General features: G+C 36.0%; 3 protein-coding genes across 5 annotated transcripts; 2 read left to right on the forward strand and 1 right to left on the reverse strand.

Annotated features, from left to right (window-relative positions):
* The first annotated feature begins 858 nt into the window (after positions 1-858).
* Positions 859-8,444, forward strand: LOC140005976 (probable acyl-activating enzyme 17, peroxisomal). Of its 3 annotated transcripts, none has more exons than XM_072047395.1 (14): positions 859-1,300; positions 2,172-2,301; positions 2,436-2,686; positions 3,520-3,724; positions 4,227-4,267; positions 4,344-4,469; positions 4,931-5,028; positions 5,557-5,777; positions 6,424-6,518; positions 6,605-6,821; positions 7,341-7,466; positions 7,545-7,643; positions 7,814-8,026; positions 8,100-8,444. In XM_072047395.1, exons 1-14 carry the CDS (start codon positions 1,041-1,043, stop codon positions 8,205-8,207), a joined length of 2,190 nt encoding a protein of 729 aa, XP_071903496.1. In that variant the 5' UTR covers positions 859-1,040; the 3' UTR covers positions 8,208-8,444. The 3 variants fall into 3 exon arrangements, with proteins under 3 accessions (XP_071903496.1, XP_071903497.1, XP_071903498.1); XM_072047396.1 differs by having other exon boundaries at positions 861-1,300; positions 4,955-5,028; XM_072047397.1 differs by lacking the exon at positions 859-1,300 and having other exon boundaries at positions 2,389-2,686.
* A 688-nt stretch (positions 8,445-9,132) lies between these two features.
* Positions 9,133-12,014, forward strand: LOC113740103 (protein CHAPERONE-LIKE PROTEIN OF POR1, chloroplastic). The gene is made up of 5 exons (XM_027267613.2): positions 9,133-9,387; positions 9,501-9,610; positions 10,010-10,392; positions 11,480-11,556; positions 11,662-12,014. Exons 1-5 carry the CDS (start codon positions 9,326-9,328, stop codon positions 11,810-11,812), a joined length of 783 nt encoding a protein of 260 aa, XP_027123414.2. The 5' UTR covers positions 9,133-9,325; the 3' UTR covers positions 11,813-12,014.
* A 614-nt stretch (positions 12,015-12,628) lies between these two features.
* LOC140005697 (tetraspanin-8-like) lies at positions 12,629-14,101 on the reverse strand. The gene is made up of 2 exons (XM_072046723.1): positions 13,543-14,101; positions 12,629-13,179 (listed from the first exon to the last, which is right to left on the reverse strand). Exons 1-2 carry the CDS (start codon positions 14,041-14,043, stop codon positions 12,862-12,864), a joined length of 819 nt encoding a protein of 272 aa, XP_071902824.1. The 5' UTR covers positions 14,044-14,101; the 3' UTR covers positions 12,629-12,861.
* Positions 14,102-16,994: the final 2,893 nt, after the last annotated feature.

Here is a 16,994-nt window from a genome sequence, read left to right on the forward strand (position 1 = left end):
CTAGTATTCAAACGAAGCTTGTTGAATAAATTCGACCAACTACAGTGTGAATTAATATTTTTTTTTTTAAAATCTCAACTAAAGTATCTAGCACACAGAGAAAATTGCAAAAAAGAGTTATTAAACTATTGAGAATTTGGTTATTTGATCGTTACATTATTTATTTAACTGCAATTGCCATTCACTCAATTACCCAAATAGTGAAAATTTTTTTGTGACTTAACTAGTAAAAATTTATACTTTTAATCACTCAAATAATATTTTTTTATGACTTAACTAATAAAAATTTATACTTTTAATCACTCAAATTATAAAACTATACATTTTTTTTATATCACCAGAAGTATGTTTCAATTAATTGAATGATCATATTAGCTAAATAAATGTCTAATAGCTAAAACAAAAAAATATAAATAGCATTGTAACATTATTTGAAGAAACCATCTGCATTTGTCTCTATCTGGTTCAACTTATTACTTTTTTTTTTTTGCTTTTGCTTTAGCTCAAGTTGTGGATAAGCAAAAAGGGCATATGTGGAACACAAATATCATCTCACTCCTCAAAATATTTTTTTAATGCTCATTTTTCTGACATGGGCTGATCTTGTTACTCCAACTATAAGTTCAGGGGAGGTTTCTGAAATTATCCCTCGTTACTATAAATCAGATGTCTAGAGCCAAGATGTTCTGGAACAGGGTGAACTTGCATATAAATTTACTAGACTAGAACCTCTTAATTTTGAAATTGCAATTAAACTTAGTGGATTAGTACCTTAATTTCTATCAAAATTAAGTTAATTATCAACCTTATTACTATGTTAAAACAAAAAGAAAAGAAAAGAAAAACCCAGTAAGCCAACCTTTTACTCTTTTAGTCACTCAGACCCTGGGGACCCAAAAAAAAAAAAATCTTATCAGTCACCTGTTTGAGTAAACAGTAGACTCTATCACACAAATACTGCAAACATTCGTAGGTGAATCCTCAATTTCTGGAATGTCATCAGTTTATAAGAGAATTTAGTTAAGAAAAAAAAGAAAAGGATGGCTCAGAATTACAAAGCCTTGGATTCAATCACCATCTCTGATATTGTATCTCTGGGTATATCCCAAGAAGAAGCAGAACAACTTCAGGAAAAACTCACAGAAATCATTCATACTTGCGGAGCTGCCACTCCTCAAACATGGCAAAATATCTCCAAACAGCTTCTAAACCCGGACCTTCCCTTCTCTTTCCATCAGATGATGTATCATGGCTGCTACAAGGATTTCGGACCCAACCCGCCCGCTTGGTTGCCTGACCCGTATGTTTTCGTATTGCCTTTGTTTCTGTTTGAATGCTTCTTATGACTTGGAATTTTGTGGGTTCTGATGAACATTTGGTATCTTTAATCATGTGAAGAGATGCATGTATTGTTTATTGATTGTGCAAATATTTTAGTTAGTGAAACATCTGTTGTGATGAGAGAAGAAAAAGATTGAAACTTTGGATGATTTGATGGCAAAATTAGGAAACTTGGAGGTGGTTATTGATTGTGGGGTGATAGTAGCATGTAGCATCACACTAGTACTTCTACGCTGAATTTTTTGATAAAGAATGACTGGGTTTTTTTTTAATCTTCTTCTGCATTTTTTAATAAGAAAAAGATTGAAACTTTGTGTGACTTTGATGACAATAATTTGGAAAATTGGAAGGTCATTGATACAGCCTTATAGCTATATAAAGCAGTTGAATACACTTCTAGTCGGAAATTTATGTAAAAATAGATTCTTTGCATTTTTTTTTTTTTGGCTAAATGGCACTTTGGCTACGATTAGAAAACAAAAAGATTGAAATTTTGTGTGACTTTGATGTCGACAATTTAGAAAACATCTAGGCCATTGATTATAGACTGATAGTTAAATACAGCTGTGTATTACTACCTTATCCTGAAATTCATAATAAAATCCTTGTCTGTTGACTTAACGAGGTTATTGTTAGAATGGAAGGAATATATTGAAAGCTGAAGTGAGTTTTGTTTCAATAGTTTACAAGGTTTGGAGGCCAAATGGTTGAAGATTAATTTTTATCCATAATGTTGGATCAGTGCTCCAATCCTGAAATTATTTAGAGAATCATTTACTTTTCTTTTATTTCAGAAAATTTAATGACAATACTATTTTTTTCTGACTCAGGAACAATGCAAAGTTAACGAATGTTGGACAGCTATTGGAAAGCCGTGGAAAAGAGTTTTTGGGATCAAAATATAGAGACCCTATTTCCAGCTTTTCTGACTTTCAGGAATTTTCAGTTTCCAACCCAGAGGTGACTTTATGCTTTCTGATAGCATCGTTTAACCTTCAAATCCTTGGCTCCTGCATTGTCAATTTCCTTTCTCTTCTTTTTGTGTAGGCACGTGTGCATTCTTATTTTTCTTCCTGTATTCCTGTGGATCTCAGGTATACTGGAAAGCTATATTTGATGAAATGAATATATCTTTCTCTGTTTCTCCTGAACGTATTTTAGTTGAGAATTCGTCTTGTCCTGGTGGTCAATGGCTTCCGGGAGCCTACATAAATCCAGCAAAGAATTGTTTAAATGTAAATAAAAAGAGGAATCTGGATGATGTTGTAATATTATGGCGTGATGAAGGAGATGATGAATTGCCCCTTCAAAAGATGACTCTCATGGAGTTGCGCTCAAGAGTGTGGTATGCTATTGTTCTTTCACTTTATCAGTTCACTTCTGAATTGTTTTCTTCTGTATATTCAATCGAATATTGAGGCTTTTCCTTGGGATTTATTTCAGAAGGTAGAGGTTTGTAGTATCACTGCAAATCAAACTTCACATAGGATGTAGGCCATCCTGCATTCAGCTTGTATGAACTATTACCTTGGAAGAAGAATGTTTAGGATTATAAATCTCTCAATACCTAATTGTACACTGGAAGGAGGTAAATGCACATGGTGTGAAGATTAAGGATGGAAAAACAAAATACTTGGAGCACTTTTTGTAATTTGTTAGTGGCAACCCTACATAATCCAGCAATGAAATTACACGGACAAATATTTCACTTTAGCAGAATGGGAACTGACTGCTAAAAAAGCTACTTGAAGAGTGTATAAAGGCACCACATCATGTGCAAGTACTTACTTTGGTTCTACAGGGGCTAAAGTAGCTGGTTTTCTATTGCTTTTTGCACTTGAAGATTATATGTAGTGGTAGAAGTTAAGCTCCAGTTGTATATGTAAGTCTTTGCTTTGTTAGAATTGAGGTTGCGGCTACTGGTAGGGGACCATGTGTTGAGATTGGGCATAGGTTATTCTTACATACCATCTTTCTGTAAAGCTGCCGTGAATTAGACCAAGATTCCTTATTGATTGAGAGATGTTTTGTTTCCTAACTTCAGCTTTTTGTACCAAAGAATAGTGAATAGTTCAGAATTGAAAATTAGTAATGTCTATATGTAGCTTATACATTGCAAAGAATCTGTCACAAGTGAAGTATCAGTAATGTTATATCTTATTAGCAACTCTTCTATAGGTTAGTTGCATATGCACTTGAAAGACTGGAGTTGGATAAAGGATCTGCAATTGCTATAGATATGCCCATGGATGCGCATTCTGTGGTGATCTATTTGGCCATTGTGCTAGCTGGTTATGTAGTGGTATCAATTGCTGATAGTTTTGCCCCAAGTGAAATATCTACGAGGCTCGAGTTATCAAATGCCAAAGCAATTTTCACTCAGGTGAGACCATTAAAAGATCATTCTTCAGTTTGTTGTATTTAGTTGAATTATGTGCTTGATCTGAACAGACCTTTTTTGTTTTCTAGTAGGTAGCGGAGTTTGATGAAATTATTGTGTCAATGGTCATAAAAGTGAATTTGTTGCAAAACAGTTTTTAGTTTACCACAGTATGATAAGGACAAACAGAGAAGATTGGTTAAAGGGGATGCAGCAGGCTTTTCCACAATAATTTTGTAATCTGTTAGTAATTTATTTTATTAAGCACTTGTTATCCCAGCAGCATAACTGTTCTCCCTGTGATAGGTCTAGTAAACTTAACACCTCCATTTTGGAGATTTTGAGTAACATTAGTGTAAAGATGACTTCTGAGTTATACATTTTGGAACTAATCTCAGATTCTGGATAATCTTACAATTCATTTTCCTTTTGTTCCAAGTCTAAATAGTTTTATGGGATTCCTATTTTCTTGCATAATTTTAATGTAGCCAATGACTTTTCCCAGGATCTCATTCTCCGTGGTGATAGAAAAATACCATTGTACAGGTGACCTGTTACTTCTTTGTTTGTGTTTTCCTACTTTTCTTACTATTATTCCTCATAAATGTGTTTGACTCTGCAGTAGAGTTGTTGATGCTCAAGCTCCTATGGCAATTGTAATTCCTACTAGAGATTCCAGTTTCAGCATGAAATTACGTGCTGGTGACATTTCTTGGCAGGATTTTCTAAACAGGGCTGAAGGGTCAAAGTAAGTACCTGCTCTCGTGGAGCACTGGGGATATATCTTTACTATGTTTCTAAAGCGCAATTGAAACAAAACCAAGTCTGCTCTCAATTCATATCTTGTGAGACAGTATCAAAAAGAGAATAAGTTACCATTGTTTGGTTGGATTTAATTTGAATTCAATGTTCAAATATTTTGGCTCATTGAGGCAATAAAACGTTCTGACCTGTCACTTGAGACAGAAAATTGTTAATTATGTGGTTAAATATTTTGGCACGTCTTATTTCAAAGGCTACAATTAACATTTAGAGATCTTTGGGGCTTTTGTTAATTTTTCTCAAACTATTTTTTCAATCATTTGTTGCTGGAGATGTAAGATTACATGCATATAAGAACCAACTAATGGCTAACAGGATTGAGAAAGTATTGTAGTTTAGCAATTTCCATTTTATTTACTTACCAAGTAAAACTCTGAACTATTACAGTTGCTGCTATTGTTGTAATTGCAGAGAAGTTGAGTTTGTTGCTGTTGAGCAACCAATCGAAGCATTCACAAATATTCTGTTCTCTTCTGGAACAACTGGTAATTAAAATTCTGTCCTGTATATACCAAGGTAGTAACTTGCATGATATCCAACAACAGAAATCAGTTAATATCAAGATCTGAAGTTTGTTTGTCTTCTACTTTAGTGCTCTCTCTCTCTCTCTCTCTCTTTCTCTCTCTGTGACACACACACACACACACAAAATTAAGTGATTCCATGGTTCTTTATAGAATAAGGGTGTTTTAAGTCAGCTTGTCTTTTGGGGGATGTGTACCAGAATAAATGTGTTGCTGTCCACAATTATGGTCAGAAGATCAACTTCTTCTCTTTCTTCTTCACCTTGTTCTCTTCCATAGAGGAACCTGTTTTCCCATCTTGATGCTTTTTAGTGGACTTGCTACCTAGTATGTCATAAAGCTTAACTTTAATTACTTTATTCAGCAACAGAAACACTGCCACAAAGTAACAGTTGATGAACAAAATATGTTATTCATGTTGTAATGCAGTGGAAAAAGTTGAGAGATAAGATGTTGACTAGATGCTTAGCATACTATGTTATGTTCTAGGTGATCCCAAGGCAATTCCTTGGACTGTTTCTACACCTCTGAAAGCTGCTGCTGATGGATGGTGCCACATGGATATCCGCGAAGGAGATATTGTTTCCTGGCCAACTAATCTGGGATGGATGATGGGTCCTTGGCTAGTTTATGCTTCACTTCTGAATAGTGCTTCCATGGCTTTATATAATGGATCTCCTCTTGGCTCTGGATTTGCCAAGTTTATACAGGTAGAGACCATTATTTAGGGTTGGACTTTTTTTCTCATTGATTTTGTATAGTTCAATGACCTGTTAATTTCCATTGTACCGGAAAACTTTGAGCTGTTTGTTTTTTCATTTATAGTTTGGAATTGATTGAGTTGGCTTTACATATGTCAGTGTCCTTGATTTCCACTTCTCAAGTCAAATATGTACCTATCATAAGGCATGGACTCAAGCCAGGCGTCTGGTTCAGATTTTCAAAATCTTTCTATGATCCCATGGCTTTGGTTAAGGAATTAGATTCGTGTATAGCTGGGGTAAGGAGCTGTGCATAATAAATTTCATGGTTGTTTCTGGTTGCTGGAAGGAACCAATTGTTATACTCATAGTTCGAAGACTGATGCTAGAAGTGGGAAAATTGATTGAGTCACATGAGAATTAAGAAAATGTACAGCTGCAGTCTCCTAATTTTATACAATGATTGACTAGTTTAAAGACCGTATGATTTACAAAATGGTCAACAGTCCAGTAATTGACTTGTAAATCTGTGTCTGGTGTCTTGCCTGCACCTTTTCTCACTTGGTTTAGTTTAAATTCACAAATTGTCTTGTTGTGTAATTTCTGAAACATGTTTGTCATCTTCTGCTTATAGGATTTCATGCAATTTGTGTAGGATGCTAAAGTGACTATGCTAGGCGTGATCCCAAGCATTGTAAGGACATGGAAGACCAAAAATTCTACTGCTAGCTATGATTTGTCATCCATCCGGTAAGTCTAGGTAGCACCTCTGAGATCACTCATTCATAAAGGAGTTGGTTTCCTTAGCTCAATTTTGTTTATGGACACTTCAACAGTTGCTTTGGCTCTACTGGGGAGGCATCGAGTGTGGATGAATACCTATGGTTGATGGGAAGAGCTCGTTACAAACCTGTTATTGAGTATTGTGGTGGTACAGAGATTGGTGGTGGATTTATTTCTGGTTCCTTGGTACAGCCTCAATGTTTGGCAGCTTTTAGCACTGCAGCAATGGGGTGTAGTCTGTTTATTCTTGGGGAAGATGGTTATCCTCTGGTAAGCAGGAGTTAACCTCAACTCTTCATGGTCAAAATATCAGCTGATTCAACTTGAGCATGCAGCCTTTCTATATTCTGATGTTCAATTATAGTACCCGATTTGAATTTGTTTGATGTGTGCAACTGCGCTTTTTTTGGCAGGGCCAAATTGGATATTTTATAGATGAAAATTGACATTATGGTGATTTTGTGGTTTTGGGGGGTTGTCTGAGAGCAAGAAAGAGGGGAGAGATGAGAAGGTTAACAAAGGTAGCAGGATCTGCTATTAAAGTCTGTAATTGTTGAAGGGGAGTATTATGTTTTTACTGTGAAGTTTCATAATTCCTCCTTGATACACATCATTAAAAGCGGAATAAACTGAAACAGTTCGAGTCTTTTGTCTGCTTAAGATTATCCACAAGTTAAAAAAGTAGAATTTTATATCACGTTTGCTGGTTTATAAATTCCATGATGAACAAGGTTGTTACAATTTATAGGACCTTGCCTAAAATCTAACATTCTTAACCATCTCTGGTAGCCATCTAACGTTGCGGGCACTGGAGAGTTGGCCCTTGGTCCGACCATGTTTGGAGCTTCAAGCACTCTTCTGAATGCAGACCACAATGAGGTTTACTTCAAGGGAATGCCAGTTTGGAATGGAAAGGTATTGAAGAATTATATTACTTCTCCATCCTTGCAGGTTGTAAATCTATTTTTGTTACCTTTTGCTCGTTTTATACAGGTGTTAAGAAGGCACGGGGACGTATTTGAGCGTACCTCTAAAGGATATTATCATGCTCATGGTCGTGCTGATGATACAATGAACCTTGGTGGCATCAAGGTCTCCATCTGGCCTCATACAATTGAATTATACTAAGATTTATTTTGTTACTGCTACATGTATATCTCAACTTTTCTTGCATCTTTGCTCTTGACTAGTTTCAGAATCAAGGTACTCGGGTAATGATTTTCCTTTCGTGCTAGTTGGCTTAAAATACATTATGTTCTCAGGTGAGTTCAGTGGAGATAGAGCGCATTTGTAATGCAGTAGATGGCAATATTGTAGAGACAGCAGCTGTTGGGGTGCCTCCTCCTGGTGGCGGCCCTGAGAGACTGGCGATTGCCGTTGTATTCAAGGATCTAGACAGCTCCACAACAGACATAAATACGCTGATGCAGTCCTTCAATTCAGCACTGCAGAAGAAACTGAATCCTTTATTCAAGGTAAAAATCCTGGACATTGGTGGTGACAAGCTTACTACCAGTTGTATTTCCTACTAATGTACCAATGGTGCAGGTTTCAAACATCATTCCCCTACCTTCCCTTCCAAGAACTGCAACAAACAAGGTTATGAGAAGGGTTTTGAGGCAGCAGTTCACTCAGGGTGAAAATTCAAGATTGTGATGTACAAAATATTTGTGTTCCCAAGAACTTGACCAGAAAACAGAAAGTACAGAATCTGTGTCTTTAGTAAACAACTTCACCTTTGTCCACATAGAATAAACAGTTTACTACAAGGTGCAATTTGTTCCAAGAAATGATTTTGAGTTGTTAAATTGTAGTCTGTGTAACATTTTAAAGATTTTCAATATTCATGTGTTGTAATCAAAAAAATAAATAAAAAGGAAAGTTTATTATGGATGCTTATCATGCAGAATACAGAGATAGAGAAATTAAAAGAGAATGAAGTTTTAGTTGATTTACCATTCTCTCATTTCATAGATTGGTCTTTTCATGAAACCTGAATTGAAGAGGGCAGGATTAAATTCATGCCCCAACCGAGATAACAAGCTTGGCTTTGTTTAGATAGAGTATTATTCCAAGTAATTACTATGTGAGATAAAAGATCGGTCAATGAAATAAAATTAAATTGTTTGATATTTTGATGTGATGTACGTGAAATAAATCCAAAATTGTAGATTAAATTATTCTACAACTATGAAGTGTACAATCCTTCAAAATATCAAATTTGAGTAAGCCTAATGCTCTTTGTCCCTGACCTTATTTCCATCAAAAAGGTACATTCACTGTTTTAATAAAGAAAATGAAAAAAGAGAATGAATTAAGTAAATAATGAAAAATTATATTTCCTTTTTTTGGATAATAAAATCTTTAAAAACATTATATTAACCTCTGGAACAAATGGTGTTATTTTCCCAAATGTCTTTTTCCTGAAAAAAAAAATCAATTTCTATTAAATTAGTGTAATTATTATTATCTCCCAAAAATAAAATGGGAAACGGAAGCAAAAGAATAAAAAATTGACCCAAAAAAAAAGAAAAAGGAAAAAAGGGAAAAGCGCTTCGCCTGGTATTAGAAAAGCCAAGAAGCGTCAAAGAGCTAGTTCTCTTTCCCTATGCCGCCAAACACCTAAAAACGCGGACGGAGGCCTCCCTCTATCCCTCTTTGGCTTCTATGGCGTCCCATTCATTTTTCAGCTGAAATTAGGGTTCCTCAATTACCCAAAATTCATACTAATAATTTTCCACATAAATTTGATAAAAAAAACTGGATAATTTCTGATGGCGACAACTCTTCTCTCCTCTAACGCTACCGTTTCCACTCCTTTTCTCGGCCAGAAACTGTAAGCTTTCAACACTTATCAGCTCCTTTAGTTATTCACAGTATTCCCCAAAGGATTTTGAGGTTTATTTATCAAAAGTTTTAATTTTTTGTCTTTTTTTTTTGTAATTTTAGTGCAACTCATAGAGTAAGAGTAAATTCGAAGAAGAGTTCGAGTTGGACGCTTCCGCCGAGATTGTTGAATTTTAGGAGCCCCAGGTGTGCAGTCGATGCACCATTTGGAGGTGACGTACTTATTATTACAGAAATTTTTTTTCTCCCTGTACTTATTAAATTTCTAGCTTATTGATGGATATGGGCTGGCAAAGTTGTTGATTTTGACGAATTTCATTGGGAAAAAAAGGAAGCTTTTGGGCATTAAATTTATTGGAATTCTTCTTTGAGCAAATTTTTTTGAGCTGCGTTTATTTTGATTCTTACTTGGGAACGTGTAAGCGTAAATTTATGCTTAGCTAGGAAATGCTCATGATGCTATATTTTTTCCCGTTTTCTTCATTTTCTTTCTCAAGGTATTTGAGGTTGAGTTTCCAGTGGAGACTCTGCTTTTAAGTAGAACCACGATTTAAGTGTTGAACCCTTTTTAATGGGTTCGGATTATTAAGGAGACTTTCTTGTATCTGCAGGTAATATTTCAAAATTTCCTAGGATTAATGTCTGGGACCCGTTCAAGCGATTAGGTATAGGTAGGAATGCTTCCGAGGAGGAAGTATGGAGTGCTCGCAACTTTTTGTTGAGTCAATATGCCGAACATGAGAGGAGTTTTGAGTCAATTGAAGCTGCTTTTGAGAGAATACTAATGGCTAGCTTTAGGAATAGGAAAAAGACTAAAATCAACTTGAAGAGCCAGCTAAAGAAGAAAGTGGAAGAATCTCCACCTTGGGTTAAGAACCTGCTTAATTATGTTGAACTTCCTCCTGGTGTGATTATTCTGAGAAGGTTGTTCCTGTTTGGATTCATGGCATGCTGGAGTGTGTTGAATTCTGCTGATGCTGGACCAGCCTTCCAGGTTTGTTGACTACATCCTGCATACTCTTTTCCAGGAAATTTAATTCTCTTATCCTTATTGGAGGCACCACAACTGTTGTACTGTGTGACTTGGAAAATGTTGGTTAGCTAATATAAATGAGTGTGTAAAAGATGATTAGGGCAAAGTTTAAGTTAATTTTCTCTGACCACATAAGAGAAATTCATCTCTTGGTTTCCATTGCCATATGTCTGAAAAGTTATGCAATCTGCATGTTATCCTTTGCTACTGATGTTACAGGTATGGCAACCTTAAAAACATGAACCTTGATAAAAATGGGGTACAACACTAAGGTTTTTATAGTAACTCATTGACCATGAAACCTGTGGTTGGGATTGCTTAAAAGTAGCATGAACCTGGTAAAGTATATGAAGATCAATTATCATATGGGTTTTGTCCTTTTTTTTTTTTGTTTTGTTATTATAGCCATTATAGAAGGCAATGAACCCAAGGAACCGGATAAAGACGAATTACCCATCTCAAAGAGCTCTTTCATCAGAGTTTTGGCTTCAGAATTAAGTAATAAAATGAAAGAAAAAGGGGTAAACTTGAATACAAAGGATAATGTAGAATATTGAGAAAAAGTCTTCCGAGTATGGCTGGGTAGGTTTTTCTTTTCATTTTCAAAACATTTGATCTTTTCCAGGGGTTGAGGATGGGTCACGTGAAGCTTGAATCTGGGCACTTTCATGAAACTTTTGGGGTTGCACTGCTAGAACAGCACTAACTTTTCTTATTTGTCTAAATGGACAATGGTTATCCTTTATAATTGACGTCAAGTCGATGAAATCTTTCTGAATTTATTATTCGTTAGAGACAGAGAAATCTAAAAAGGAAGTAAACATATAAATCTGCTATGAATTCATTTATTTTCTTACAAGAAGCGACAATTTGACTACTCTTCCTGTAGGAAATAACAAGTGGGCTTATTATCATGTTAAGATGAGACCATCATGATGTTTATTTTTGGGAATGAATATCACAAATCTTCTTGGTTAAAACTCTTTTGCCAGTAAAATTGAAGATTGAAGGTCTTTCTTATAGATATGATATATGTCTGGACAAACAGGTTGCAATATCTTTGGCAGCATGCATATACTTCCTCAATGACAAGATGAAGAGCTTGTTTAGAGCTGGCATTACCGGGTGAGTTTGCGAGAGCCAGATAATTTCTATCGCATTGCAATACCCCTACAATATTAACTCCTTTTTATGCATTTGTTACTGAAAAGTTTCTTTTCCCCATTGCAGATTTTTGGCTCTTTTTGTTGGTTGGTTCTTGGGTTCACTATTGGCTCCCATGATTCCAACGGTTTTGGTACATCCAACTTGGACACTGGAACTCCTTACCTCACTCGTAGTGTATTTCTCCTTGTTTTTAGCTTGTACTTTCCTCAAGTAAGTCTTGAATGTAATCAAATGAACCAACGTCTGTGGCATCAGATGGTCATCCATGAGGCAAATTCTAACGTCATTCATTGATCCCAATGATACATGTCAGTCATGCTTGTTATCTTGGCCAGTTGAAATTTACTCTAATTGTACTTTGTTGATTTGAGAGTATTAAAGATATCAATACAGGTATACAATATCAGGTTTATCCATCCGAACTTCTTTAGGTTTTTCATATTTGACAATTCAATTTAATTTCTAATAAATTAGTATTTGTCATGTGGAGGTTAATAGGGAATGGTAGTTGATTTATAAGGCTTTCCGGTTGCTCTAGATCTTGCTTGCTATGGAGCACCAGTTGGTCTGCCGTTGCAATCGCTCTTGCGGTAATCATGGGTGCAGAGACAAGTCTCGGATCATCTTGCCCGGAGGATAGTGTAAAAAATAAATAGATAATAAAAGAAATACAATTACACCACCCCCTCCCCACCCCACCCCCAAAACAAAAGAAAAATCTCTGTAAGGGAAAATTTAATCTATCCATCGTGTTCTACTCTACTTACTTACTGGGCTAATTCACATCTGAAGGATAGCAGTTTATATCCCTTTTGGACTGTATATCATAGGCAGGCTAGTTCCAGTAAAAGCAGGTCAAATAGCCATATTCATCCTCCACGCTTCTGGCACACTAAATCTGAAGCAGTTCCTAAGTGACCCAAAAAAATAAATAACACATAAGGAAGTTGAAAGGCCAAACTTGCATTCATAAGAATTAAGGAATCCCATGTCTAATCTAGATTCGATTTATAGAGATACAATCCTTCGAGCAGTTGCCGGAAATGCATATTCCCAAATCAATTTGCTGTTATACGACATGCACCCGACTGTGACAACAATCAAGAAAAGAACGTTTATGCAAAGTATCATCATTTTCCTGATTATAAGTCAAAACAGATACAAGATAACAGTCAGAATCAAAGAAATCTACCAATGGATATAACGAAATCAGACTGAGTTGAACAACAGAAACAACCACAGAGAGCGCCACAGTCAGAGTGGTCAAAGGTATCCTCCTCTGTGCTTAGCGTATCCTTTGCTCCTCCGGTTGTTTCTCAGTGCACAGCAGCCAACCGAGTAGACGGCAATCACAAGGACGAGGATGCAAGTATTGATGATGGCAAGAGTCTTCCATTCTTTCTTGATGTTGTCAAGGAATGCTGTCTTGCATGATTGGCAATCAAAGCAGAGCTGCGTTTGGACGTTGCTCCAAGTCCTGCAATCGGCGTCCGGCACGGCTGGCCCTGTTTCCGGCATTGTCCAGAAAGTTGCATTCTTGGACTCGAATCCACAGTATGCTGGAGGCTTGCAACAACCCGACTGCGTAATATATATAAACAACATCCTTCAACTTATTATCTGTTATTTAACTGCCGGCATATGAAGATGGTCTTTTACTGATCATAAGAACTTTGAAATATGGCTTTCATCAAGTTCATAGACCACAAATTAACAGTTTTTTTCTTCCCATTTTTCTGACAAGAATAAATGCGAATGATACCAGAATGACCCAATAATAACAATTGAGATCTTACACGTTAAAACTTCAAGACAAGTGGACAACCAAGTAATCGACATGCAACGTTCACCTTTCTCTTTTTTTCTTCTTTGTTTTAGATGGAAATGAGTGGGGAAGAAGATATTAACAGGTAGTATATATGAAAAAAAAAAAAAAAGACATACCTGAATAGGAGGCAGGCCTTTTTGGTAAAATTCAGGTGGTTTACCGGTATCAATATTTCGGCAGAAATTGACATCAACCAAACAGCTCTTGATCTCGTCCCAATTTTCAGCATTCACCACATAATTCTGCAACCACCTTGAGTAATCTCCAAATCTATATTCCTGCACCCCTCGCTTAGACAATACCTTTCCAACACCCTTGTTGGTCACAATTATGGTAAAAATGGTGAAACAGATCAACCCCAGGATCATCAGAAACAGCACAGCCGAATATAGCCACATGAAAAATGAAAGCCTGCAACATGAACCGATCAATCCAAGCAATGAAACCACAAAAAGGGCCAATCCCACGTACAACAAAGGCTTGTGGAGGACTTTTTGGCACAGAGATGAATTACCAGGGTGAATTTGCAACCACATTGAAAACCCAATGGCCAAAATGGCCATGGCCAAGGTAAGCACATTGAGGATCGTGATGATTATATTGCTTGGACGTGCCATTTTTCTTTTTTGGAAAAATAAATATTAAGGTTTAGGGTGTTGGGGGATTAATGGTAAAAGGTTTAAACCTTAACGATCCTGTGCTGTAATAATGGTGTTTTTTTTCCCCTCTCCTTTTTTGTGATCAAGAACGAAGGAGAGATGATTCTGGAGGAAGCCTGGAAGAATTTTGGTGCAAAGGGTGGTAACCAGTTCGGATTTCAACAAGAAACGTAAATAAGGCGTTGGAGCGAACGGTTGATTTTTGGTTGCGTTAGCAAATTCGAACTGTACATTTGGCCTCCATGCTGCACAAATATTCTAAACTGCCATCAATCATGCTAGGACTCCAAGAGTTGTGCGTTGGGGGAGTGGGGTGGGCGTTTGAGAGTGTGGCCCACTTGTTTCCACGTCAGTTTACACGTGTCAAGCGGTGGAGTTGCCAAGTCAGCAAGTTCAAGGTTCCTATAATAATGAGTCAGAGTGCGCGAGTATATATGAAGAACGGGACTCGGGGCACGGACGGTTGCAGGTGCAACCGTCCCTGCCAATTTTGGTCATTATCAACTGTCCGTAACTTTTTTTGTACATCGTGTAATTTTTTTTTCACAGGATGTATTTTCACAACAGATAGTGGTGGGTCCCATACTTGGCGCGAAAATCGAGTTACATGGTGTAATCTCAGCCGCACAAAAAATTGAGGGCACATCTGGGCCCTTAACTGTGCAGGGACGGTCATACTGATGACCGTCCCTGCCCCAAATCCATGAAGAACGTGGGCATAACTATCAGTAAAGTTTGGAACATTTGGACTATGTTTTCAGAATCGGATCGGATATCGACTTGGTCGAGTTCAGGGGTCAAGGGTTAATGGGTTCAATCGGGTTCGATAGGGGTTGAACCGAATGACGTCATAAATAAAATTTATTTAAAAATTAAAATATTATATGTGAAATACTTAATAACATGTTAATATTAATAAAGGTATATTTATATATATTTGATGTTTCAAATATATTTAATAAGAAAATACAAATAAATTAGAGTAATCAAGTAGCAATTTATATTATTGAATAAACATTAACAAGTTTAGAATTAAAATTATGGATTTAATTGAAAATAACACCAAACTTTAAGACAACATTTATAAAGTATGAAATATTTGAGGTATGTTAATAATTTTTAACAACTTAAGGATCAAAACATCATATTTAAAATATTCTGACCTTTCAAAAAAAGAGAGAAAAAAAAAAAGAGATCGGGTTCATTTTTCCCGTCAAACCGGGTCAAAAACCCGATTTTGACCCTGTTTTGACCTGGTTTGACTGAGTTTTTGATTTTCCAGTTTTTAGGATTAACTCGGACCGGCCAACTGGTCGGTTTCCGGTTCGACCCGGTCCTATCTGAGTTTAAAAACAGAGCATTTGGATAGATTGACCAAATTAAAATCAATTATTATAGTAGTTGGCCATCTGGAGAATTTTAAACCTCGTTTAGATGTAGGTCAAGAAATCAAATCTCTTTACCTATATTCTAAAAGTCGAGGTTTTGCTGGAAATGTCGTCAGCGGATGCATAGACATCTATTTAGATCGTTGGTGGTTCAGTCTTCTTCGATAGAATAGTATAATTCTATCGTGCCCGTCAGAAAAAAAAAAAAGGATCAAATTAAACAAATGCTTGATTTTTGGATTAGTTGCCTCCTGAATTCTGAGCCCCACCAGGAAACTAGTTAGGTCTGGTCTTGAGAGCCAAGTCCTATGTCCTGACCATTTGCTACTCTCAAATTTGTTTTTAACTTTTGACGGTGGGAAAGTTATACGCTCCTAGCATTTAAGTTCTAACTAAAACAACTATTTATAGAATTTAACGATAATAGTGTATATACATAGTCAGTATATATAAGATTTACTCTTTTGATTTTCCCTAAGTATTAGAACACATTAGCCAGCTACATCTTGTTTTGAACGGAAACAAAGCATCTGTTTATGTATCTATATATAAAGTCTCGACCATGGGTTTTGTATCATTTTTATTCTAATTTTGTCTTTACACGATAAAGTATTATATAACCATCTCGTGCTCCATGCTCTCCACGTATTACATACATAACATGTAGATATCTGCTGCCACTATGCTGATTCACTTCTATTATATTTATCAAATGTCTTATTACCAACTTCAATTAAGAAATGAGACAATCACAATACTCCGTAATTAATACCTTTGCTCCTCCAACTAATTTATTATTCTATGTGTTTTTCATTATTTACCACTATGCTGATTCACTTCTATTATATTTATCAAATGTCTTATTACCAACTTCAATTAAGAAATGAGACAATCACAATACTCCGTAATTAATACCTTTGCTCCTCCAACTAATTTATTATTCTATGTGTTTTTCATTATTTATTCCCCCCCCCCCCCCCCCCCCAAAATGTGCACACACATTTGGTGCATCTCACCCACTAGTCAGTATTAAAATTGTTTGACTAACTGCACGAAGAGAACAAGTTTTGAAATATGCTGAAATTCAGTAATTAATTAATTATTTATTTTTATCAATAGAAAAGCATCTTTGGTGTTTTTTTTTTTTTTTTTTTTGACAAACGAATCTTTGGTGTTTCAATGCTTACTATTTGTTAAATTTATATTTTAAATAATTTTAAACAAGGGACAAAATAAACATTTCATACTAATACCTTTTTGGCACGAGTCATATATATATATATATATGTATATATATACAAGCGCGCGTGTGTGTGAAATTCGATGAGTTTTCGAGCTTCACATAGTACGCTCAATCTCGACTCATTTGAATTAGTTGATTGAACTCGACTCATTTGTACTCGTACAGTAAAATACCCCGATGTACTTTGATCGAGCAAACTTATGAATTAGTTGATTGAACTCGACTCATTTGTACTCGTACAGTAAAATACCCCGATGTACTTCTTTTTTCACTGCTTT

The sequence above is a fragment of the Coffea arabica genome, chromosome 4e (genome assembly GCF_036785885.1).
Source record: "Coffea arabica cultivar ET-39 chromosome 4e, Coffea Arabica ET-39 HiFi, whole genome shotgun sequence".
Taxonomy (NCBI): domain Eukaryota; kingdom Viridiplantae; phylum Streptophyta; class Magnoliopsida; order Gentianales; family Rubiaceae; genus Coffea; species Coffea arabica.